The sequence below is a fragment of the Camelus bactrianus genome, chromosome 27, assembly GCF_048773025.1.
Source record: "Camelus bactrianus isolate YW-2024 breed Bactrian camel chromosome 27, ASM4877302v1, whole genome shotgun sequence".
Classification (NCBI taxonomy): Eukaryota; Metazoa; Chordata; class Mammalia; order Artiodactyla; family Camelidae; genus Camelus; species Camelus bactrianus.
The window spans coordinates 34,025,774-34,053,472 of NC_133565.1; the positions used below are offsets into that span (position 1 = coordinate 34,025,774).

At 38.2% G+C, this 27,699-nt stretch overlaps 1 protein-coding gene across 9 annotated transcripts in view; it reads right to left on the bottom strand.

Moving 5' to 3' along the window:
* The window catches only part of NEO1 (neogenin 1), a 159,191-nt gene that overhangs the window by 104,694 nt on the left and 26,798 nt on the right, over positions 1-27,699 (bottom strand). For 7 of the 9 annotated variants that reach the window (XM_074354200.1, XM_074354199.1, XM_074354202.1 and 4 more), the window contains exons 2-4: positions 9,399-9,716; positions 3,238-3,513; positions 236-389 (exon numbers count right to left, since the gene is read on the bottom strand). In XM_074354200.1, coding sequence (XP_074210301.1) covers positions 236-389; positions 3,238-3,513; positions 9,399-9,716 — 748 coding nt within the window. Of the gene's footprint in view, positions 1-235; positions 390-3,237; positions 3,514-9,398; positions 9,717-10,916; positions 10,948-20,151; positions 20,174-27,699 lie in introns of those variants that run through there. The other 2 variants (XM_074354198.1, XM_074354197.1) reach the window with 2 other exon arrangements.

The window sequence follows — 27,699 nt, forward strand, 5'->3', positions numbered from 1 at the left end:
TCGCAGCTCAGAAAAGACAAATGGAATAATTACTCCTTAAGATCTTAAAAGCACTTTTTCCTTTAAACATTCCAATCATATACAGCATATAAACGTACTTCGGGGATGATAAATGAGCATTATGATGTGTTTAAATAAAAATAAAAGAGAGAAGCACTTTAATCGATAGTCCCAAATAGGATTAGACCAAGTCTCAAGCCAAGGCTGGAAAGGGCTCTTCAGCAGGCAGCGTTACCTTTGTGCATCAAGTGCCTCCTCGTTTTTCATCCATCTAACGGCCGGGGTAGGGAGTCCCGAAGCCACACACGGCAACACTGCTCTCTGACCAACGACTCTGACTAAGGAAGAAGGCTGCTTCAAAAACACCAGGTCTGATGTAACCTCAGGATCTAAAAAAAAAAAAAAAAATTTTTAAACAAAAGACAATGATTAAGAAAGCAAGCACTTTACCACGTTAAAGATGAGAAACAGCAAATTCCTATTCTGTCCGTGTGGTTTTATGTAACAAAGTACTTTAAGCAAAAGTGACAAGAAAATTCCATTTAAACTAGCAAACGCTCCTTAGTAATTTCCATGTGCAACATTCTGTGCCAGGCTCTCTGGGGGCCTTAAAGGTTAGGTCTAAGTTACAGCTCCAGTCCTCAAGGTGCTTACTGGGCACCTGGGTGAGCTCTGACACGAGTTCGCCTCACTTTCAGAGGCAACATAAAGTCAATGCTTCATGAGTGGTACAAACAGAGAGAAGAGTGAGCAAGCTCTGGACCCGCAGCAGCGCCCTCCCCACTCACCGGGACATCACAGGAGGGTTCCTTTCCTTCCCTGGGTCTGTGTGTTACTTCTGAAAATCTCTGAGCTTCACCTTTTTTAGTTTGCTCCCTTACTGTCAGTCCTTTGATTTTTACCATGATGTGACTGTCAGGCACCCACACTGCACGTGTGTTCACTTCAGAGCTGCCCTCTTACGAGCATATGAAAAGGCTACACTCTTGGGTGGAAGACAAGGTTCTCTACTTGATGGGGTGACATTTCTACTGTTAAGTTTTGAGAAAAAAGACTGCTCTCAGGCAGAGACGTTGGCTTGTGCAGCCAACTCGATGACAGTCCTGTAGCCATGGCAACAAGTAAACACGTACAGTAGATCAGTACAACTCACTTCAGTGAACCTGCCTTTGAAGGCCAACCAACAAGTAACAGCCTCGGGCTTTAAAAGCCAGCCATTCGGCAGTGGGATGATTTGCTTCTAAGGCTGGTCTTGCTCTCATCTCTGTAACCAACCATCAAACATGCTTCCATGACTGACATCAACCCATCCCAGCCTCTTAACCAACACGCCAAAAACAATGTCTTCCCAAAAATTCTGCAGGAGATCAGAGGTTTGCATTATTCAAGATGACAATGCTCGACAAACAGCTCTCCCTTACTTAAGTCAACAAAACATTCAGTACTTTGTTTTTGCTTCAGGTATTTCGTGGTGGCTCAGCCTTTGACACCGAATCTTATTTACCTGAATCTAGTTTTGAGAATTTGCTTGACTGCTATTCCAGGTTTAGAGAAAAAATATGCCCACTTCCACGTAAAGGCAAGTCAGGAAGGCTGGAAGACAGGGCTATACGGCAACAGTTCTTTTTCAACCTTTAATTATTTAGCAATCAATCAAATTTTGATTGACACAAACAAATCTCAACAAATATTCATTGGCTTCCATGTGCCAATTACCATTCTTGGCAGCAGACAAAATTCTCTGCCCTCACTGAGCTTGCATACTAATGGGGGGGGGGAGACAACAACTAAAAGGTACAGTACATCAGATGGTGATACATTCTCAAGTAAAATGAAGGGGGACGTTTGAGAAAGCACTGGCACAGACATGAAAGACTGTTGTTTTAAACAATGGTCAAGGAAGACTTCACTGATAAAGTAGTATTTGAGCAGAGAGGTAAGACAGGGAGTCAGGCAGATATCCGAGGGAAGGGGGTTCCAGGCAGAGCAAACAGCACGCCGAGAGGCCCTAAGCAAGAGAGCGTTTGGAGTGTCCTGCAGTAAGGTGGCCACAGTCACAGAGTGAGGGAAACAGGGCTATGAGATGAACGAAGAGAGCTGCAGGGGGAGGTGGCATTAAGACGATAAAAAGCTCACAGGCCAAGGACTTTAACCTTTACTCTGAGGTGGGAAACCATTAGGAGGTTTTGAGCAAAGACGTGACATGATCTAATAAGCATCTTAAAAGATAACCATGGCTGCTGAGCTGAGAATACTCTGGGACAGGAATGATAAAGGGTAAGAACAATGACGACAAGGAGAGAAACTGCATTTAAAAAAATCAGTTCACGCCCACCAGGAACACCCTGCGGAGTGGGTGCTCTCAACACTGGCCCTAGTCTGCAAGCCAGTCCACCCGCTAAAAATGAGCCTACGAAGTATCACATGTAAAATCTCTGCCCAGACAATCTAGGGATGGTCTGATTATATTCACCAACTCAGATGTGAAATGAGAAACATGGAAAGAATCAGGCATCTGGCAGTGGAAACGGAAGCTGAAAGGTCACAAAACATCAAGAGGCCAGAGGGACTACGACGAGCTGCAGGTGAGCGGAAGTTACGACAAGCAGACGCTGCACAGCTGAAAAGGTTCACAACACAGATCATGAGGAGCTAACGGGGCAGGAAGAGTGAGGAGCCACAGAGAGAAGGGAAGACGAGAAGAGGAGCTGAGCTGACATTAAAATGGGGGCGCAGCATGGACTCGGCCCCGTGGGGCTAGAGCTGCTGTATGAACAGTCACCACTCTGTCCATCCCTTACATGAGCTAGCCCGAGTGACTCGGATTCCTACAAGTGAAAACACGCAACTATAAAAAGCACCCTCCTATTGGGAGAAAGCAGAACCACAAAAAGTATGCTATTACAGGGAGACAGGAGAACTTAGAAGTTTGACAAAAGACACAAAGTTAATGTTTCTTTGGCCAAGGGGAAGGCCAAAGATATTGAACACACTTTACTGCTTTTTAATTTTTTATTTATTAAAAAAACTATACATTTTTACTGACCGACACATTCGCTAAAGAGTGGATCTTTCTGGCATGTTTTCTTCTTATCTGTGTGAGAAACTGAAACTCCTTACTCTGGCATTAATATGTCACACCACCTATTTAACAATCTTTATTAAGAAGAATTCTAACAGGACAGTTTTTATCCATTAATAAACATATAGCCATCAGTCCTGATGATAAATTAATACCTGGAAGAACTTTTAATTCAGCTTCGTCGCTGTACTTTGGTGGCCCGCCACTTTCCACCACGCAGCGATACAGGCCCCCATCTCCTTCAGTGGCGTTGCTGACAACCAGCGCTCCACTTGGAAGTTTGATAACTCTATCATCCAGAAGAAGAGGCTGACCGTTCTGCTCCCACCTTACAAATGGGACCAAATCCGCATTAACTTCACAATTCAGGATCGCACTGTTCCCAGCATAAACTGAAGACGGTTCTGGCTGACTGGCAAATCTTGGAAGACCTGGACAATAAAGGAAAAGAAGAAATAAAATGTAGATAAATATTACTTTAAAATGTGGTCATGAGAACCAGGAGCAATTCAGCCTGTGTGGCCACATGTATAGCGGAATCAGAGTCAAGAAGCAGGTCCATGGGTCGGGAAACTGGCTACACACAGGGATACAAACCAAGTAAGTAAATGTACTAGGAATAATTAGAGTCAGATTCTTCATAACTGAAGAAACAAGGTACAAATATCAGAAGCAGAAGGGTAGAATAAATCCTTCGGCATTGGACTAGAATAGAGGTGTCAGTGTAAACTTAGTTTTATAAAATTACAGATGTACAAATACAGATAGATGTATATACAGAAATATCTGTTTCATATACAATTATTACACACACACACCCTAGTTCTGTCCAGAGAGAATCCAGAACCAACGTCACTCCAGTAGCAATGAGTACATATGGTGACCTTCTCTTGATTTCTAAATACCATTCTCCACTAGAAGGAATCAAGGCTGCTTAGGGAAATGGCTGACTTCAGGGCTGAAGCAGGCAAAGTACAGTATGAATCTGGGACATCTCTGTCAGGAACTAAGGGAGTATCCAAAGAATAACACAGACATACCAAAAGGACAGAGCAGGCAGATCAAAAGGGGCTTCCTCAGGCTAAATCTGGGGGAATGATAATTAATGCAGGGAAGAATCAAGAATGGAAACTAGAAACAGCAGGTGAAAGTTGGATGAGGAATAGGATATTTGCAGAGCAGCAAATTATCTCTTCCCAAAATGCTTATTACTAATTAATAAAAGCACAAGGTATTTACTACCTTTAGAGTGGAGGGACACAGTACAGACTATCTTAACCAAGTAAAACAGGTACCACCACCACGAAGGGAACAAATCATCACATGCTCCCTGATATGATGCACTAACAAGGATAAAGTATCACTTCTGCAATATTCTTCCCCAAAATGCAAATGTACCTGAATCTATTCATAGGGGAAAATCAGAAAACCCCAAATGAGACCAGAATAAACTGAAGAACGATTTCAGATCATAAGAATCCAAGAGAACCACTAAATAAAACTTGTAATCCTGGACCAGAAAGGAAGACGGATGGTGAGGCAAAGTCTCTGCTTTTGCTGTTATCTGTTACTAAGAACATTACTGAGACAACCAGTGAAATCTGAATTGTATCCATGGATTAAACATTAGTATTTTACTAAGGTTAATTTCCTAATATTGTTGGATGTTTATTTAGGAAAGGGTCCTTGTTTTTAGGAAATACACACAAAGTATTTAGGTAGGGGTAATGCCTGCACTTAGCCTTAAGGTTCAGAAAAAATTTTATTTGGGTACGCGCATATTAGATGATAAGGCAGATGTGGTAAAATGTTTATATTGGGAAACCTAAGTAAAGAATACATTAACTTTCTTGGTTTCATTCTTGCAACAATTCCACAAATTTGAAATTATTTCAAAATAAAATATTAACAAAAAATGTAGTTATAAATCCTCTGTAGATGCCACAAGATGTAACGGTTAAGAGCATGAGTTCTGGAGTCACATAATCTGATTTTTGAATCCCAACTCCACCCCTTCGTGGCTGTCTGACACTGGCAAGTTATTTAACTGCCACGCCTCAGTTTCTCCGTCAGTAACATGACAACAATAACAGGCCTCATAGGGTTGTTTAAAAGGTTAAATATTTAACGTAAGTAATTCATATATAGCATACTGCTCGGTATACACTCAAATACTACTGTTATTAACAATAATATCTACAAAGTGACTCTGACTTGCTTAGAATGCAACACAATGTTTCCTTAAAGACTAACAAACGTTAAACTATGAGAAATGTAACTCCAGATTGGCTAGTTCTACGATGGCCTGCCAGTCCATACGTAAACGGCACACTTTTTGAGCCCTGCTACCAATTTTTCTTATTTTTTTACTTCAGTCTATAGTACTAGAGGACTTAATTAAAAAGGCACCACTGGAGACTTGATTTCTGCTTTTCCAGCAGAAGGCCCAAAGGATGGTTAGGACACAGCTCTGGCACAGAAATGCACTTTCTGAGGCAGGGTTTCCTTTTGTTAGTGGCAGGGTTCTAGGTACTCACTGCTCTTCAGTCTATTTTTAGTTTCTGAAGGAATCTCCATACTGTTTTCCATAATGGCTGCACCAATTTACATTCAAGTCAACAGTGTAGGAGGGCTCCCTTTCGCCACATCCTCTCCAGCATTTATCGTTTGTGGTCTTTCTAATGATGGTCTTTTTAAATGGTGTGATGTGATCTCTCACCATAGCTTTGATTTGCATTTCTCTGACATTGCGCATCTTTTCATGTGCCTGCTGGCCATCTGGATGTCTTCTTTGGAGAAATGTCTATTTAGGTCTTCTGCTCTTTTTTTTTTATTGGGTTGCTTTTTTTTTTTGATATTAAGCTGTATTAGCTGTTTGAATATTTTGGAAATCAGTCTCAAGGGGATTTTTGAAGGAAAGAAATAAAGATAAAATTAACCAAATATCTACCTTTCAGGAATCAGAAAAATAGGGAAAAAAAAAAGATAAACACAGAAACTAATAACATACGGGGGAAAGGCAACAAATAAAACCAGGAACTGGTTCTATTTTTAAAAAGTCAAAATATTCTCCCTCCTGTGGTCTCATGAAAATGAGTAACTTTTTAAAATACAAACCCCACAACAACATATGGGGAGCTGGCAGACAAGAGACTGCAAAAAGCTTCTGGACAAGGAAAGCAGATGGAGGAATAGTAACTGACATATCGAGGTAGAAAATGCTGCAACTTCCTGTGCTCACAAGTAGGAGGCCAGCCTGTCCTGGTGCCTCTGGAGAATAGCAGAAGAGAGAGAGAGAGAGACAGTGAGACGTGAGGTTGACAAGAAGGATTAACACCGTCTGTATTTAGACCACTCAGTTATCCCACCTTTGGGCACAAAACGCCCACAGCCAAGGTACGGCCCACACAGTTAAAAGAAAAATTTCTGCGGTGGAGATATGAGAGCGCCCAGAGAAAAAGACCTCTCAAGTTTACTTCTCTGAGCTGTCTACCTGGTGTGCCTTCACAAGCTCCCCTTCCTGTTGGACTTGGCCACAGTCAGCTGCTATTGCTGCAAACAAACTCTAACCAACAGTCTTCAGAACGGCAATCTGGCAGCAGCATCTTTTTTTAAAAAATAGTTCTGAGTTACAATTTATATACCATGAAGTTTACCATTTAAAGTGCACAATTCACTGGCTTTTGTAGATGCAGGGTTGTGCAACCATCACTAAAATCTAATTTTAGAACATTTTCATCATCCCCTAAAGAAACCCTATACTCACCTGTGGTCACTCCCCCTTCCCTGGACCCACCATTTCCCACACCCTATGTGACTCCCCCCATCCCAGCCCTAGAAAACCATCAATCTACTTTTTTGACTCCATGTATTTGCTTATTCTGGACATTTCATTTCATATATAAGGGGTCATATGGCAGGTGGTCTTTTGTGGCTGACTTGTTCCACTTATCATAACGTTTTTAAGGCTCATCATTCTTCTTCACTGCTGAGTAACACTCCATGTGTGATGTACGGCAGTGTGGTTATCCACTCATCACTGGATAGACATGCAGGCTGTTGCCACTTTCTAGCTATTAGGCATAATTCTGCTGTGAACATTCCCATACAAATTGTTGTGTGGACATATCTTTTCATGTCCCCTGGGTAGATACCTAGGAGTCTAATTGCTCATTCATGTGGTAATTTTATGGTTAGCATTCTGAGGAACTGGCAAACAGTTCAGTGCTGTCTTTTTAAATGACAAGCACAAAGTATAACCTACAATCCAGCAACTAGTAGAATTACTAATTCTAATAGTCTACTCTATAAATAAAGATTTGCAAAAGTTTGTTCCATATAGTACTATCTATAACATCAATTTTTATCCATTAACAATTCATCAAAAAGGGAATCTCTGGATAAATCACAACATATGTATACAATGGATACAATGCAACTATTAAAAAGAATTTCAATTCATCTCTTAGCTTGGATATTATTTCCTGTTGACATCCAGGCCAAGAGCAGGTTAAACAACTCTCCTACAGAATCTTGTCTGCAGCCAAAGAATTTGGCTTTTGTATTAAAATTGCCTGTTTACTTAGATATAAGGTCAAAAACACTTCCTAAAGGATAAGAACTAAAAGGAATGACGGACAAATCTGGCAAAGGAGAAGAAAGAGAAGAAAAGGTGGAGGACAGAATTAACAGGCAAGGAGGCAGCCATGAGCAAAGGCCAGAGGCAGAGGATGAAGGGAACTGAAAACATTCAACACTATCAGAGCTGAAAATGTGGTGAGCGTGCTGGGGGGGGTGGGGGGGGTGGGGGGGTGGACAGGGACGGAAGCAGGGTGGAGCACTAAGAAATGAAGCTGGATTCATGGAGGCCGGATCATAAAAGGACCCAAGAGGCCTGTTAAAAGAGTTTAGACATTAACCTGACGTTGTTTACTGGAGAGCCACTGAAGGGTGAGAGAAGGCGCTGTGGCCACAGAGAGCAGCCTGGGTTGGAGGAGGGAAAGAATGAGGCAGCAGGCAGTTACACGGCTGCTGGGATGACAAGGAGGAGCATCAGGAAGGAGCATGCGGGTCACGTACAGAGAAATCAGGAAGCAGAACTCACTGGACCTGGTGACTGGACGTGAGGACAGCTGAGATGGAGAAGTCAAGATTAAAAGGCGAGGCTGCGAACGTGAGTGACCTAAGTGGCATCACAGGTCAGTCAGGCATAATGCTGACTTATTTATTATGTTGGAGAAAGTCTGGCAAAAACATGTTTAAAAGAAGAAGAAAGAAAAAAGAGAAAAGGCAAACTGTCAAAAGGCCTGATTCTTTTCTCCTCCTTTTTCCCCCCATCCTCAGCCTGTGATTAGGTAACCATTACAATGGCTGTCCATCACACTCAAATTCAACTCTGAGTGTTCAGCTCCGGAGAGAAAAAGAGCCAACATGCTCGGAATGAACCAGCAAATACTCCCTGAAGTGAGGAGGAGGTGGGGAGCCACGACCCTGGAGTGGGGACGAAACAGGAAACCTGTCTCAGCCACATTCTTTTCTCACATGCTAGCACTTCACCAAGGTGAGTCTGAATAGAAAACTTAAAAGATGATACAATTCTTGTACAGTGTGACCCTTAACAAAAACTTACTTCATCTGGTTCTCAGTGTAGAAATAATGATCTGAGGACAACAATGTCTATTACAAACAGTATGACTTATTTAGGAACCACAGCTTACTCTTCTAGACCCTTAATTTTTCTTACACTTTCCAACATTCTTCAAATAAGGATGCTCTAAAAGGGAGTGAATGTTTCTTTACAACGTTCTGTTCTTCACCTTAATATTAATACACATACTATCACATACAGGCTACATATAGTCTACAGATTTTTAAATAATCCAATTAAATGTCATTTCCTTGGTCAAGGCGTAAAGGAACCAAGACTCAGGCTATACTACAAGTTTTATGAAATCACGTTAAATGGTTATGCTGCAAAGTACGAAAGTTAGCAATCAGAGTGACCCAATTTTCCTACACAATTTCTTTTGTCGTTTCCAAGTTAAAAAGATAAAAAAAAAAAAAGAACTGGCTCAGTACTTTGATGGCAGCTAAATCATCTGAACCATCAGAAAGTGGAGAAGTGTGCAGCGTATTCCCGACAGCACGGAGCAAGTCCTCGCAGGATCCCCCCACACAGCACATGCTCAGTTGACACTTGTCAAATGAGCCTATTTGCTATTCCCAGTTCAGCGGAACTCTAGGATAATCCTGCTTCTATCAAGATTTACCTTGATAAAAATTTGAAAATATAAATAACTGACTTAACAAAACTTACCTGCTACTGTGAGCTTGGCTGTTCTGCTGACAATAGTTCCAAGACTCTCAACAGTGGCCACACACTGATAGTAGCCTTCGTCAGGCTTATTGTGTTTGGAATGCACCACGTTGCTGATGAACAAGGACCCATCTGGGAGAACCTGGCGTCGATCATCTGATACTAAGTTTAAGAAAGTTCCATCCTTTTTCCATTCAATTTTTGGAGAAGGTTCAGAATAGGCTGAACAGTTTAATACAACAGATGAGCCTCTAACTGAGAGTGTGTCCACTGGCTCCACCAGAAAATAAAACGGAGTGAATGTTCGAATGCTGGATCCTACAAAAGTAATAAAGAAAAAGAACAAAGTGAAACAAAACTTTCTTCTACTTCCATAAGAAAAGGTAACATGTCCAAAAACTTACTCCTAAGTGGTTTCCTCTTTAGGTGTGATACATAAGTACAGTCATTTCTCTATGAACGTCTAATAAGTAAAACCTACTTTGTATTAGGAAATCAAAATCTGATCCATTTAGGAAATATTAGGAAAAAAGACCCTGTTAGCTGAGATAATCTAACCCTGTTAGATGATACGGATTTCTAACAAGTTTTATTTCAAATCCTACAATGGGATTCATAAGTATTTAAATTTTTTGTATTCAAAGTGAAATATTTTTACAGAATGTAAAGGAGGCAGAAAATTACAGTGATTCTTTGTTACTAAGGTATCTCTTCTGTGCTTACCTGCTGTATTTCTCTCATAAACTCACTACACATACACTACGCGTACACCGGCGGAGGAAAGGAACTAACACTCACTGGTTCTAACATTTCCCAACACTCACAATGATAAGCAAATTCCAAGTAGGCTGATCGCCCTTTCCCAGACACCACGCGGGGTTTCAAACCCCATTTGATGAATATGAAACTGATTCTTCAAGTACTGAAACTCTTGAAAGTGAGCTTAGGAGTTTTTCAGAAATAACCTACAGAAATTAGCTTCTTAGTACTATAAAAATTTTTATATTTCATTAATTTACTGGAATTACAGTAAAATCAATCAAAATATAAACCTCAGGGCAGCACAAAATGGTTAAGCAAGAAAAGTCACTTTTATATCTTTTCTATGTTTCGATTATTACACCACTCAAATTAAAACAACTCAGGAATTTAGAAGCGATAAATGCATTAGACTGGTGGTCAAATTATGCATATTACCAATTTAAAATAGTTAATTACATAAATAAAATAAATTTTAAAATTCAAACTTTTTGCCATTTGACAAAAATACAAAATAATTACACCAATGTAAATGTTTTAAGTTTAGCATTCTATCTTGCTTTTGACTTTATTTCATTTAAAAAGTCTGTACCACATCAACCAAGTTCAACAAGAGTATATGTGTTCAAAAAATTATGAAAATTATACTCATATGAAAGTCTACAAATGCCTTTGAAAATCAAGGCACTTCAAAATTTTACCAAAAATACCCACTCTACATTACTTAGATTACAGTATTACTTAAATATTTACATTTACCATCTTTGAACTTCATCCCCTCAGTCAGCAGTGGTGACCTAAGATACTCTTCCTTCACTCAAAACCTCTCAAAGGCTTGCCACTGCCTTTTATACAAAAGCAAACAAACAAAACAAAAGAAGCAGTAAATAAACCCCTTAACTGGCCTCCACTTCACTGTGTGATCTGGCCACTGCCTGCCCTCCAGCCCTCCCCTTGCGTCACTGGCAGCCCCGCATCCTGTAAGGCGTGCTGCACTCCTGGCAGCCTCCCACCACACCTGCTCCCTTCACACAAGCTATTCCCACCCACCCTCCCCGCCAATTCACTCCCAGTCTTCCTGCAAGCTCAGCAAAATGCCACTTTCTCAGAAAAGCTGTCTGTCCCTGAAGCCCAGGCAAGATTAGCTTGTCCTGTTACCAGCAGGCATGGCATACAGTAACCTACCTACACAGCCCTCCAAATGTTCTTAATCTCTGAGTATTTGTAATAACTTGTTAAGGCAGAGAGAGTCCCCAGCTTTCCTGGCTCCTGGTATCCTTATTTCTTCAGTAGTTTTTTCACGAATTCCCTGGGCTAAAAGAATCACCTAACAGTCCTGTTTGTTAGGTTCAAATGAGTGAATAAATACTCACGTCTTAACAAGTTAGTATGCTTTTGAAAAAACGACATTCAAATTCTAAAATATTTTTATTTCATTTTTAAATAACCACAACTAGTTATTATGGGACGTGTGCATCCACTGGGCTTCTGCACAGCTTCTCAAACCTTGAAATCCGATTGGACACTGCCATCCACATTTCCTGTTCCACTCTGATTTCTGCATGATACTCGCTTTTTATCACAGCGACTGCCAAAAACCAAACTTCACAAAAGATATCGCGGCAGTGAAATGAAGTCAGCACAGATCAAATGTTGAAACTGTGACCTACCTTGACCTCGAAGTTCACACAGTGTCTAACAGATATGTTTCCGTAACAAGCCTGAAACACTCCTGGAAGTTCACCGAGGTGCCCTGGAGTGCCTCAGGGCACCGTCTGGGAGCTGCAGGCTGACAATCTATCTTTCTGCAGTGCTTTCATTCACCATATTCCCAGTGCCCACCTAGCACAGCAGACAGTATCAATCTTCAGCTTACACAGCCAGATAACTTCTAAAGAATTCCCACTGCTTAAAGTATTAACGAGACCTCAGGCTCCATTTCAGTAGTAGTCAATCAGTACCACTCTCTTCCATAATAAAACTTACTAACTAACAGAGTTTTTGCTAATTTTAATGAGTTTTTAAAAAATTATATGGAAGTGCAAAGAAAGCCAAGAAGAACCAAAATAATTCCGAAGAATAAAGCAAAGGGACTGCACTCATCAGTTTCCAGTATTTATAAAGCTATAGTAATTAAGGCACTGTGTTCTCAAATTGGGAAAAACAGAGCCCACAACAGGCTACAGAGCCCTAGAACAGAGCTGGGCTGGGTATGTCTGAAAACTTCGTATGTGACAAAGACAGCATTCTGCATCAACTGGGGGAAAGGATGAACTACTCAGTCAACGCTGCTAGGGCAACTAGCTACCCACACGGGAGAAGAGTGAGATACCTGCTCACAACACGTAATAGCAGGCATGTTTCCACGCATCAGACACCGTCCTAAACATTACCCACACACTAACCACTCATGTACTCTTCACTACTGCCCTGTGAGATAGGTACTATTATCATTCTCATTTTAGAGGAGGAAACTGAAGCACAAAGATGTTAATTAACTTGTTTTATTTTTTAGATTCCACATATAAGTGGCATCATACAGTATGAATCTTTCTCTGTCTCACTTCATTTAGCATACACCTCAGGTCGATCCATGTTTTGCAAATGGCAAAATTTCATTTTTTTATGGCTTAGTATTCTATGTAAACATATACCACATCTTTTCTTTATCCATTCATCTGTTGATCAACACTTAGACTGATTTCGTATCTTGGCAATTGTAAATAAAGCTTCTATGAGCACTGGGTGCATGTATCTTTTTGAATTAGAGTTTCAGTTTCCAAAACATATTGTTTCATTACATACATTGTTAAATAAAAATATTCAAGTTTGATAACGTGTATAAGATGACCCCACTTGTATTGTGACATGCACATACACAGGTATATGGGTGTGCACGCATATACTTAAATATACATGCACAGGGGAAAGTCTGGAAGACTAAGCGCTGAAGAGGCAGCAGTTTCCTCCTGGGGAGAGCAGTGGCATTGAGCAGCTGACGGACAGCGTATGGGGGAAGGCTTTTTACTCCACGGATTCCTCTATCGCTTTTAAAAATATGAATTGCTTATACATTCTTCTTGCCGTCTTTCTTTTTTTTTTTTAGTAACAAAAGAAATTTGTCGTTGGTGGTGAAAAATCCTTTGTTGAGGACAGGAGATTATTTTTCAAAAGATCTACCACCATTAGGTCTTTAACCACTTCTCCTCTGTCACAGTAGAAGGGTTATCAGACACTCACTCTTTGGCTGACTTGGTATAAAAACTGTCCTATGCTTCTCACCGGGGTCCCAATTCCCCATCCACTTATGTTTGCTTAATTTTAGTTTACTACAGCCAGACTCACTGTACAGATTATTCTGAAATAGGCTTAATGATCATATCTTATCTATTCCATGCTCCCAGGTCTCTACGAATTTCTCACTTCTTAATGGAATAGCTCTCACTTCTTGATAGACTATTCCTCACCTTCTGATAGAATACTTCACACTTCCTGATAGAATTTTATCTTATGAAAGGAAAACACCCACAGGGAACTTATTTCAGTTGAAATCTCCCCACCCCCAAATATCAACAAATCATAACACTCACTGGACACTGTGTGTGGCCGATAATTATTCTACATTTTACTGTACCCAGAGTAAAAAAAAGTAATAATAACACAAAGCACATGAAGACTGGCAGAAATAAAATGAAATCTAAGTGTCTTATTGCCCAAAGAGGTTCAAAGGTATTGACAGCAGAAATGTGGGACAGAAGGGTAAACAGATTTGTAAGTATCCTGTATAATGTTATTTATCCTAAGAAAACTCTCTCTTCACTATAAGCTAAAAGACTAACTAGAAGGACTTCGTATTTCTTTTACTCCTTCATGGTACTTTTGACCATCCTATTCCATCCAGTCTCTAAATTCTAAATTCCATCCCTCCTGAGCGCTCAGTGTCCACTATCACCATATATATAGTTCAGTATCTCTTCCTTCTAGTTCTCAATTTATCATCAAAACATTTGAAAATTAGAAAGTTAAAATAACCCAACATTCAAAGAGCTCAATCGACCAAATGCATTTGTGTTACCTGTTAAGAACAGACAACACTTAAGCATTAGCAAATGTTTTCTACCCTGCTTTGCCACATAACAGTTATTGCTTCCAGGTCAGCCCCTCTCTGCCCCGCGCAGCTAAGTCCTCCAAAGACTGAATCTACTGAGCATACAGAACCCCTCTTCTGGGGATTTCAGGTAAGATAACTGATTAGTTATTAATACCGTATGGGTGATTTTAACTGTCTGACAAACACATATGCTTTGGAAAACCTTTATGGTACAGATACAGCAGAAAAACAGCGAATGTCAACTTCTAATCAAAGCTGGATCAGAAATTCTTTTTCAAGATCATAACGTCCTAACAGGGAAATCCAATTTGCTTGTTCTAACTTACAGCATCTACCTTCCCAACCACTCCCCAGAATGAAAAATAAGTGAATTTATTCAATAAACATGTACTATAATAAGAGTGTTTTCCTTTTCTTCAATTTTCAGCCTTCCTCCTCTTCCTCTCCCCACCAAAACACAGCCACAGTGGAAAAAACTTTGGTAAAACGAAGTCGAGCAGGCATGGTTCAGAACCCTAGCTGTGCTATGCTAGCACACTTCTCTCTGTATCCAGTTTTCTCTCCTACAAAACAGGAGAAATAATGGCTTCCTTTCAAGGAGGTTTCTATGAAGATACATGTAAAAAGCACCTACACCTCATTGCTTGGCAGGTCCTCAGTAAATAGTAACCATTCATAGTTGAAAAGCCTACACTATTTCGCCCCAAACTGTCAACATCTAGCATACCTTAGTGTCCACCAGTCACATTTTAGAAACTGTTACGCATAAAATATGGACCTCATTTTTTACTTTTAATCACATTTTGACAATTATATACAAAATAATATTACGTGATCTTAAAACTCATCTTTCTTCTCTGCCTAATCTTTCAACAGCTCCCTTGTATACCTCTTATAAAATCCAAATTCATTACCATTGCACTCAAAAAGGGCTACAGGACCTGGTTCGTGCCGCTCTGCAACCTCATCTTACATCACACTCCCTTTAACGCAATAAACTCTGGCCACACAGTTCAATTTCTAGAACAAGCCGTGTTCTCTCCCTTGTTCAGTCTCTGCATTTGCTGTCTCTCTGCCTGGACACCGGCTCCTCACCCAGTCTTCCGTCACACGGCTAGCTTCCTCTCATCCGTCTTGTTTCAACCCAACTGTCACTTCCCCAGAGGCCTCCTATGACAACTATCTCTTGAAAACGTCTTTTATCCTGACCTAAACGTGCTCTTCTCAGCAATGAACGTTCTGTCTGTTGGCTTCTAAGGCCCATCTTCCCAACTAGAAGGCTAGAAAGTATTAAAATGATCTCCGGTTTGCCACTGCTCCTGGCTGTTTGTACCTGGGTTTGTTTTTGTATTTTGTCTGTTTGTATCTTTTTAGGGTCTTAGAGGTTTGAAGGGTGCCTGGGCCAAGATGGAATTAAATATCAGTGATTCTTAGTGAGTCTGCATAACATCAGATTTCCACTGCTTCTTACAATCAGCCTCATTCTCAAAAATTTTCTACTCAGAGGATTTACAATCTGTCCTTTGTAAAAATGTTTTAGTATCACTTTTTAAAGTGCCATAAATAATTAACATTAATTTTTATAACTTCTACATGATTGGCAAGAAGACTAGGTACAATCTGGTAACCTGCAAACAGTACTAGCAATGTTACGAAGTTATGTAAAAATTCTCTAATTCTTGGAAAATGTATGTTAATAACAGTCCTAGTTAATATTAGCAATATTTATATTTCAGCTCAAAATATGGGGAAAATCTTAATTGGTCATTTTTCATTCTGCTAGATGAGAAAAATCTAAAAATTTTTACATCAACTATATAGAACTTTCATTAACTATATAAACTTTCATGTTATAAGCAATTTTTGTTGTTATTAGTGGTCTGAAGACTGCCCTGAGACTGCCCTGAGAGTAAGACATTTCACCTAATACTTGATGCAGAGTTTTCTGAATTTCTGAAACAGGAGATTCTTCAGTTCCACTTCTCCATATTATACTGAAGAAAATATGAGCTCAACGATACTATAAATGTGAAAGTTAACTTGGAGGTGCAGTCCCAGGCTCTGAGTGCAACACTGTTTTACGCTGTAATTTAATGCTTCTTTGACTGTTAAATAGTGTCACACTTTTTTTTCTACCATGAGCAATACCTTATTAGTATGCTGACTAAACATGTCTTATTACAGTAAATTGTCAAGTTTTTTAAAGACAGGATTATCTTCTTCATAAAACTTCATTAAATATCTCCTTTTCAATCAACTATAGTCACTTTGATTTAATACAAAAATGGATCATTATCTAATTTGAAACACATTCTAAATAACTCTGAACTAGATACGACTATACTTACCGGTATTAAAAGATCGCCTCTACTGAGGATGCTAATGTTTTATCTCAATGCTACAATTACATAGGCTTCCTTTATAGAGAAGCGTGTGTGAGTTTTAAAGAAAGGCAACAACAAGCCCATCTACTGTAGCTGTCAGTCTTCTGTCAGTTTTTTGAAAATCACAATAATAAATCTTCCACTAACTCACTGCCACTTGCAGAGTTGTTGGGTTTTCCCAATCATTTCAATAAGTGATAGTAACCAGAGGAGTGAAACTTTGAAACCAAAACTGTCCTAGAAAACCGAGTTCATCTTATTGGTTTATAAAGTCACCAGAAGAGGTAAAGTAAGAAACTGAGGGTAAGAAACAGCCTGATTCAAAACAGAAGACAAGGGATCTGAGACCTAATCCTAACTCTAACAAAATGCAAGAGTATTTCTAAGACAGAATGGAGATTACAGAACTAAGTCTAAAGGTATAACAATAAGAGTTAACATTTATTGAACAAGTACTATGTGCCACGCATTACTCTAGTGCTTTACCTGTATGGATTCTTTCAATCCTCCAAACCTAGTGGTAGGAATGATTATTATCCCCATTTACAGTGATAAAACTGAACCACAAAGAGAATAAATAATGCACAAAGTCATGAAGCTAGCTGTGGAGAAAGTGAGATTTGAACCAAGCTAGTCTGGCTCCCCTGTCCCCAACACCATAAACATTAACCCTGCACTATCCAATATAGTAGCCACTTAGTGACATGTGGCTATTGAAAATACAAGATGTGAGTCTCTAAATTAAGGTTTGCTTTAAGTATAAAATATACACCAGATTTAGAAGACTCAGTGTACATACACAAAGAATGCAAAATATCTTACTACTTTTTATACTAATTATATGTTAAAATATTTTGGATATATCTAAATAAAATATTTAAAAATTAATTCCACTTGTTTCTTTTTAATTTTCTAACATGGTACATAGAAAATTTTACATTATGTACGTGGCTCGCACTATATTTCTATTGGTCAGCGTTGCAACAGACTACTCTTCATTAATGCTTTACAACAAGATAAACAAGTTTTTTCTGAAAAAAAAATAGCTGCATTTGCTTCTACAAAGGGTAAAAAAATTATGAATCATAACAGTAGACACGAGGAATCAAAGCAAAGGCCTTTCTGGCTGTCAAGTATCAACAACTGGTCTACCGTATCTAAACAGTAAAAATTAAAGAATTTTAAGCAACCATCAGCACCCTCTCTTTAACTTCCTCAGAAATGCCTATTTATAAATGAACTTTATAGAAACTTTTAATTAAAATTGTACAAAACAGAAAGAGACTCACAGACATAGTAAACAAATTTATGGTTACCAGGGGAATAGGGGGTGGGAAGGGATAAACTGGTAGTTCAAGATTGGAAGTATTAACTACTATATATAAAATAGATTTAAAAAAACAAATTTCGTTTGTATAGCACAGGAAACTATATTCAATATCTTGTAGTAAGCTATAATGAAAGAAAAGATGAAAACGAATATGCATGTGTATGTACAACTGAAACATCATGCTGTACGCCAGAAACTGGCCCTGTAAACCGACTACACTTCAATTTTAAAAATCTGTAGTAATCAACTCTTTACTCATGAATGTTCAAACTACTGGGGGAAAGGTTTCTGGAAAAAGGATCGTCACACAATTCCACAGTGTCATCCACAAAGTGTTACGTATAAAGAAGTGGATGTGCCTTCATGATGGACAGATCCATGGTCACCACCTTAACCGAGGCAGGTCTAGCGGTAGCTATGGGAGTCACTGTTAGCTGCTTGTATGGTCTCTAAAGTACGAGGTGAGTACAACTCTTGACGCTGTGGGCAGGCTGGGGGTGTCAGGAAGGGTCAGAGGTTCGCGGGCAGTGGTCAACACATGAAGCAGTTTCAGTGAGAACAGAAGAGAGCACAAAAAAGGGAAAACAGGATTACTTAGCTACCCTGCGAGCCAGTTAAGACTGGTAACTGTATTTAAAGCGGTTCAAAGAAAAGACTATGATTCTGCAGAGTATAACGGGAAAAGAAAGCAGACACTTAAAACTGGATTCTTCTAGGCAGATGAGTAGAAAGTGACAATGAAGTTAAGAGTTGAAGTCACCAGCAAGTGGTCATCAATAGAATGAGTCTAAGACAGGCGGGAGTGGGAATAAACAGGAGAGACCCAAGGTGGGCAAAATGGTGCCAGCATAATGTGAGCAGCCTGGAAGGGCAGGAGACTGTGGTGAGACCGTGACATTACTTTAATACTGAGTGAGTGATGACAGGGCTAGGGTGCAGCTGTGGAAGCTGATGCCTGAAGTGGCATAAAAGAGACGTCACTGGAGACGAGGAAGTTGAAGCACTGCAAGTACTGGAGACAGTGTCAGAGCCAAGCAGACACGCAAATTATCCAGAACAAGGGGAGACCCGGAACGGACAGGAAGACTGTGAGGCAAGACCTGAAGTTTTCAGTGAATTAAGGCAAACAGTAAGTATACACATGATAGTGAAGAAGAAACAGATAAGTTCAGTGGCCATCTTGAAAATGCAGAAATTTCTATCAGTAACTATTTCACATTTTTGAAAGCTCTTTTCCACTATTCTTCAGTCATCAGCTACGTTCTAGGGAGCTGATGTTGCTCTAAATATCACTAAGAGAGTACTTTTCTCATATGGAAAACAAGTATTACAGATTTTATTCAAGTGTGCCACCATATGTCTACAAATTGTTACCAAGTTCAGCTAAAAAAAAATTCTGCATAAAGATGCATTAATTCTTGAACACAAAAAACAAACAGCATATGAATAATGTATTAAAAGCTTTTGCTGTCAGCAGCTTTACTAGCAAAAGCAGTATTTATGAAATCTCACAGGACAATCTAACAACTTAAATATATATAACAGAGAACACAAGACTAAGAATCCTTAATAATGAATCTTACAGCATCAAAGCTATTTTCTGCAAAGAATGTTATGTGTGTACAAGCTCTCGTTGCAAAACAAAGATGTTTCAGAGAGGTCATGTCATAGTCTCACAAGGTCAGTAGACTAGGCTCTAGAATTCTATTCAACAATATTTTAGTGATGAAAATAAACTGAATTCAAAGGTTTGTTAACTCAAGTCTGCATTAGGAAGCTGTTGTGTTAAGTCACAAATTCATATTTCATTCACTCATCTCTTAATCTCTTGATAACACACTTCTGATGTGACATAATCTTGCGGGGAGGAGACCTCTAAAATCCAAGAATGATGTTGATAGTATCAGAAGGATAAGACATGAGCCCCAAAATACTCAAACTGAAGCCATATATACGCATATATATAATAACCAAGCAGCTGTAAATACATTTGTGGGGGTAAAGTAAGACTTTTCTATACTACTGTAATTGCATCTCACCATTTTCACACAGATGTAGAATTAGACTAAAATGAAATGCAAATGGTCTTTAATCATTTTAGAAGATGCTCAACCTGACTCATAATAAGAGAAATGCCAATTAAAACTACACTGAGATACAACTTCTTACCTGTCATAATGGTGAAAATCCAAATGTTGGGAGCAGGAAGGGTACAGCTCAGTGGCAGAGCGCCTGCTTAGCATGCAAGACATCCCGGGTTCAATCCCCAGTACCTCCATTAAAATAAATAAATAAAAACCTAATTACCTCTCCCCACCAAAAGATAGACAGGTAGATAGATAAAATAAAAAATTTAAAATCCAAATGTTTACAACATTACAGGCAAAGGATAGGGCAACAGGTTGACAGGGATGCAAAATGGCACACCCACTGGAAACAGAAGTTTGCAACATCTAGCACAGTTATACATGCATTTACCTTTTGACTTGGCAGCCCCAAGTCTCTGAATCTGTCCCAGTGATACATTGGCCAAAATAAGAAAACAGGTACAAGCAAGACTATTCACTGCAGCACTACTTGCGGAAACAGCCTGGCAACAACCCTGGCATCCATCAAAAAGGGACACACTGATCAAACTATGGTACACTGACAAAATGATCAATATGGTACTATGCAGTGGGAAGTCCAGACTAGATAAATCCAGGAAGTGTTATCTCAGCAAGGGACAGGTGTGGGAAAGAAGGAATGGGAAAGTGACGGCTGGTGGGGAACAAGGTATCTTTTCATGGGAATGAAAATGTTCCGAAGTTGACGGTGCTACAGCTACACAATTCTGCGAATACACTAAAAACCACTGAACTGTACATTTGAAACAGGTAATGTTATGATATGTAAATTACATCTCAATAAAGTTGTTATTAAAAATTTTTTTAATTATTATGAAAGAAACCAGGACTCCATGGAGAAATGGCTAATTCCAGGTCTGGGGCAGCAAATATAAAAGACGAGTTTGAATCAGCTCATAGTGACAAAAAGTAAGAAGTACTTAAAAAGCCAAAAACAAAACAGACCAAAACCTGAGATGGAGCTATGTCAAAGGGACAAATGAACCAAATAAAAGAGCTTCCAATGTCCAAACAACGAACAAACGAAGCAATAAAATAAAATGGCATCATAGCTCTAACACTCTCACTGCCTTCTTACTGCTTGTTCTCCTTTCCCAGTCTCCTATATCGTTATTTTTTAACTTCACGACTCAAGCTTTTACATCATATTGAGACAATCCTGACTTCATATCAACATAAAACTCTACAATGAAATTCTCTCCATAGACGCTGGTAAATTACAGGTCTGGTGACCTCCATGAGCTGGTTTTTCAGTTTCTGTCTTTAGTTCAGGATCTAGTCAGTGTTCTCTGCACTGCTTTGATTTGAAACAGACTTTTGGACAGCTTCATCCACCTTCGCTATGACAGCAAAAGTATGATGGCCCATTCAAGCCTTCTGCAAATGTCAAGTGTTACCATGCCAGGTAATTTTATTACTATTATGGGTCAAAGCTCAAATTCTACCTTTTCCATGACACTTCTACAGATCAGCATAGCTCTGTGTGATCTCTCCTCTGAGTAACTCTGAAAATCACTGCTGTGGATGGTGGTGAAGTTCTGGCACTTATCACCTTTAGAACGCAGTAGGCCAGTAGCAAGAAATACAAGATACAAATACATCTTTGTCCTCAAGTTTACAATCCTGTTTGGAAAATAAAACTTACATGTGTATGACCCAGTAAAGGCACTTTTGATTACAAACAACAGAATTACAAGCAAATGGACTTGAGAAAAAAAATTTTAGTAAAGATACAGTGGCAGTCTCATAGTATCACATTTCTGGTGCCAATGTGATGTGAAACCCAACTGCACTTCCCACCCTGAGAGTGCATGAGACTGAATGGAAACTGAGAATGTGAGGCCAAAAGTATTACATTCGAAAGGACCTGAGGTCCTTAGGAGGTACTTCAACACACTGCTATCCAAGAGAAAAATAATGAAAGCCACATATATATGTACCTTTAAATGTCCTAGTAGTCAGGTAAAAATTAAACAGATGAAATAAATTTTTACTATATTTAAAATATAGTAAATATATCTAGAATACATCAAACATATCTAAAGTATCATTTAAGCATGAGATCAATAAAAAGAGTATTAATGCAAAATTCTGAATTTTTTTATACTAAGTCTTTGAAATCAAGTGTATATTTTACATTCACAGGAAACCACAAAAACTAGATAACATTTCGAGCCCTCAATAGCTACAAGTAGACAGTGACTACTATACTAAACAGCACAGCTTCAGGAATTCTTAGAATATTTAATAGTCTTTAAATATGGAATATTTACTGCAATACACTATATGCACCTTCCCATGTGTCTTCCCACATGGGAAGAAAAAAATCTTCCCACACTGGAAACAACAAATTCACTGCTTGGTGTATCCAGATTAACTCACTTTTGTGGGGAGGGTATAGCTTAAGCAGTAGAGCACATGCTTAGCATGCATGAAGTCCTGGGTTCAATCCCCAGTACCTGTACCTCCTCTAAAAATAAATAAGTAAACCTAATTACCTCCCTCCACAAAAAAAAAAAAAAAAAAAAAAGTTCAGATTAACTCACTTTGGTGCAGACCCAGAATAAAGCTTCTATATAACTGGACTTATAACTGAGCATTTTATAAATTTGTCACTGGTAAGAAAGGTGGTTACTATAATTCTGATATTTTGATTAAATTTAACCCTACTTAGGAACTCACATAGAATGTGTAAGGAAGAACAAATGAAAAATAAAAATGCACTTAGTTTGATTCAATCCCAGACAAGATTTGGGCACATCTAGTCTGTGTAGTTCATGTAAATTATACAGGAAAGAGTGGATTCCTAACATATCACACCAGGATATTACAGCTTTAGTACTTTTAAGTTCTGGGTACTTAATGCCTAATGTTAGTAAAGTATGTATTTAAATGTTCTGTCTTCCTCACTAGACTGAATGCTCCATAAGGGCAAGGACCATGTTTATCATATTCAATGCTCATCCCCAGAACCTAGACTAGACCCTAGAACAGAGTACGCATAAAGTAAGTTTGTTAAACACCCCCAGTTTCGTGTTATGCAGACCGTTTTCTAGCTCTCTTGAAATAGCGTTCTTTGTATTTGGATTCCTTTTTCATTTTGTGACTCTCAGCAAAACGTCTGTCACAAATTGAGCATGACTTAAATTTACTGAGTCCATAATTTTATCTATACATACCAAGACGTGGAAATTAATTTCTGCTTTTTGCACTACCTCAAAGATCTGAAAACATGGTCTCAGTGGGAGGAAGCAATAAATGTTGTCCCGTTACTTTGTTAAAGGAAATTGAATGAAGCGGAAAACAGATTTTAAAATGTTGGCACACAAATACAAAACCAGATTTTTTTCAAAGCTACCACTGGAAAACCATGTTTGACAAAGGATTACCAGATGTCAAAAAATGGTATTTTTCTTGGGCGCACATAATTCCCAAACACCAATCTTAAAATTCCTTAGCCAGTTAAGCCTGGTTCAAAGCTTTTGACAAGTTTATATTCTGAAAAGGCCCAATTTATGATAAATACAGGATGACTACATAATTTATTATTCAAACCAGGAAATTTTTGAGAGTGAAAGGGGGCACTAAAAATAATTATACTAGAATAACAGGTACAAACTGCTCCAAGCAAACCAGGACTTAACGGTAACTACATACATGTGACCCTGCTAAAACGCATCTAAAACGGATTCCTGACTACTATTTTGAGAGTCCTCCCTACTTTTATACCAAAGGAATCTGTTTCACTAACCTCGTAAAACAAGATGTCTATTTGACATAAATAAATATGTCCTATGAAAAATTTAAAGCACATATTTTCAAGAACAATTTCATTATAGGTATACTGTGTAAACTGCACTCAATGATAAACAAAATCAATAGAGTAATATACAGATTGCGAATCACACGTCACACAGTTACGGTCAGAATAACTTCCTACTGGTATTTTTTCACATTCAGAATTTAAGTTTTAATTTCTATATGAAAACTATCTCTGTAAGTGTGCACACTTACAAAATATATTCACTCTCATAATTTGAAAAACTAAACTTTTAAGAATGGTATATTCTAAAATGAAACCGACAAAGGCTTGATCTCCAGAATATATAAGCAGCTCATAGGACTCAATAAGAAAAAAATAAACAACCCAATCCAAAAATGGGCAGAAGACCCAAACAAGCAATTCTCCAAGGAAGGCATACAAATGATCAAAAGGCACATGAGAAAATGCTCAATATCACTAATTATCAGAGAAATGCAAATCAAAACTACAATGAGGTATCACCTCACACCAGTCAGAATGGCCGTCATTCAAAAATCCACAAATGACAAATGCTGGAGAGGCTGTGGAGAAAGGGGAACCTTCCTACACTGCTGGTGGGAATGCAGTTTGGTGCAGCCACTGTGGAAAACAGTGTGGAGATTCCTCGAAAGACTAGGAACAGACTTACCGTATGACCCAGGAATCCCACTCCTGGGCTTGTATCCAGAAGGAACCCTACTTCAGGATGACACCTGCACCCCAATGTTCATAGCAGCACTATTTACAATAGCCAAGACATGGAAACAGCCTAAATGTCCATCAACAGGTGATTGGATAAAGCTAAGATGTGGTATATTTATACAATGGAATACTATTCAGCCATAAAAACCGACAACATAACGTCATTTGCAGCAACATGGATGCTCCTGGAGAATGTCATTCTAAGTGAAGCAAACCAGAAAGAGAAAGAAAAATACCATATGAGATCGCTTATATGTGGAATCTAAAAAACAAAAACAAAAACAAAAACAAACAAACAAAAAACAAAGCGTAAATACAAAACAGAAATAGACTCATAGACATAGAATACAAACTTGTGGTTGCCAAGGGGGCAGAGGGTGGGAAGGGATAGACGGGATTTCAAAATTGTAGAATAGATAAACAAGATTATACTGTATACCACAGGGAAATATACACAAAATCTTATGGTAGCTCACAGAGAAAAAAATGTGACAATGAATATATATATGTTCATGTATAACTGAAAAATTGTGCTGAACACTGGAATTTGACACAACATTGTAAAATGATTAAAATCAATAAAAATATTTAAAAAAAAGAATGGTATATTCTATTCCTTGAAATTTCTTAAACTATGTATATACAGATTCATTTATTAATGTATGTTTTATATGTATTTACACATAAGATATAAATATATACACACAGATACTTTTTTAAAGTATCCATTAGAGAGTAAAAGTTTACACATTCTTTTTTAGAAAGCAACTTGGCAATGTCTATGAAGAGTCAATATGTCAAACTCTTTCTAGTTCCAGAAATAAATCTTAAGTAAATTGCCGGGAAAGAACTTATATAAAAGACATTTATCACACTTAAATGTTCAACATTATAATACTGTTTATGTAAAATTATGGCATACAATGAAACTAGATAGCCATATTGGGTCCAGGTATAAAATAGCATTTGTAACAATATCCTAAATTATGTTTCAAATACATACTCAAACGTTTTTATATGCAGTTTTAAAATACACAATTATATATGCAGAACAAGAAAACTAAAAAAAATTCCAAAATGTTGACCTTAACCATCTGAATTGTGAAGATAAGTGATTTTGGTTCTTTTATTCATTTCTACAGTTTCTAAGATTGTAACAATATTTTCTAAGTTTTCTACAATAAATATACTACTATTCTGAGTATAAAAGTTTAAATTTTACATTTGGTTTCAGAATTGAGTTTTACCAAACATTTAAAGAAGAAATAACATTCTACACGATCTCATAAAAAACAGAAAAGGAAGGAACATGTCACAAATAATTTTATCAGCATTACCCTGATGCTAAAACCAGACAAAGACAGAATAAGAAAACTACAGATCAAAATTCCTCATTAACATAAAAGGAATAATTTTCAAGAAAATATGAGCAAATAAAATCCAGCAATGTATAAAAAGAATACTAAGTTATGACCAAGTGGGTTTTTATCACAGGAACGTAAGATTGCTCTGATATTCAGAAATCAGTGTAAACCACTAGAATGACAGACTAAAAAGGAAAACTACAGGATCTTACCAACAGATGCAGAAAAGTTCTTGACAAAATTCAACATCTATTCATGACAAAAACTTTCAGCAAACTAGAAATAGAAACTTCCTAACTTGATAAATAGCATCCACAAAAACCCTAAAGCTAACATCAGATTTAATGGTAAAAGACTGAATTGCTCTCCTCCTAAGATCAGGAACAAGTCAAGGATGTCTACACTTACCACTACTATATCGCACTGTTCTAGAAATCCTAGCCAGTGTAATAAGGCAAGAAAAATTAGTAAAAGGCATATAGATCAGAAATTTAAAAGATACCCCTGCATACGTATTAGAATGGCAAGTAGACAAAAGCTGACAATATCAACTACTAGTAAGGATACCAAGCAACTAGAACTCTCATATATTGTTGGAGGGAATACAAAAAAGTACAGCCACTCGAGAACAGTTTGGTAAGTCTCTCATAAAGTTAAACATCTACTACCTAGCCCAGCAATCTCACTCTGGAATATGTACCCTAGAGAAACGAAAACATGTTGACACAAAAACCTGTACATGAATGTTACTAACAGTTTTATTCATAATCCCCACAAACTGAAGACAACCCAGTCATCCCTTACCAGGTGAACAATTAAAGGAATCCACCATACAAGTGATAAAAACTCATAGAACTACACATGCACACACAATTTCATAATAAGTTAATTTAAAATTTTAACTGAATTAATTATCTTTACCCAACCCCCACTACTGCCCCAAGCTTTCTCATCACTTACGTTTCCTACATTAGTAAATAATACCACCGTCCATCCAGTTGCTCTGATGGTGTTTTATAAGCTACATGGTTCAGCTAAGCACTCTGTATATCTGGTTCACAATTCTATACCCAATGCTTAGAATGCAGCAGATACTCAAGAGATATTTGTAACCTAAATGTGAACTCTAAAACTATTAAGGAAGAAGAGACCTGGGGTCACTAACACAAAAATGAACAGAGAGTAACATGAATTTTTTTTAAAAAATCAATGGATTTAACCATAATAAAATTAATGACTCTGTTCAAAGGATACCAAAGGCAAAGTAAACAAACAGATGACAGAGAAAAATGATTTGCCATGTCTAGAATCAACAAGAATGGTACCAGGAATGTACAAAGAACTGTAAATTAACAAGAAAAACTAGAAACCTGACATAAAAATGAATACAGGATGCAAACAGGAAAGTTACAGAAGCAGACAGCTGAATGGCTGCAATCACTGAAAGGCTCATTGGTAATCAGAAAAATGCAAATTCAACCAACACTGAAATAATTCTCTACCTGTGTCAAAATGGCAGGTTAGAAAGATCAGTCCTATCAAATACTGGCAAGGATAGAGGAGACGGTAACTCACATGTATTGCTGGTGGGAGCAGAAACAGTACACACACTCTGGAAAACAATCAGGCCATATTTAGTGAAATTAAATATATGTGTGCCTCCTTTGCTAGATTATAAACTCCACAAGGACAAAATACTTTTCAGTGTTATCCACTACTTTCT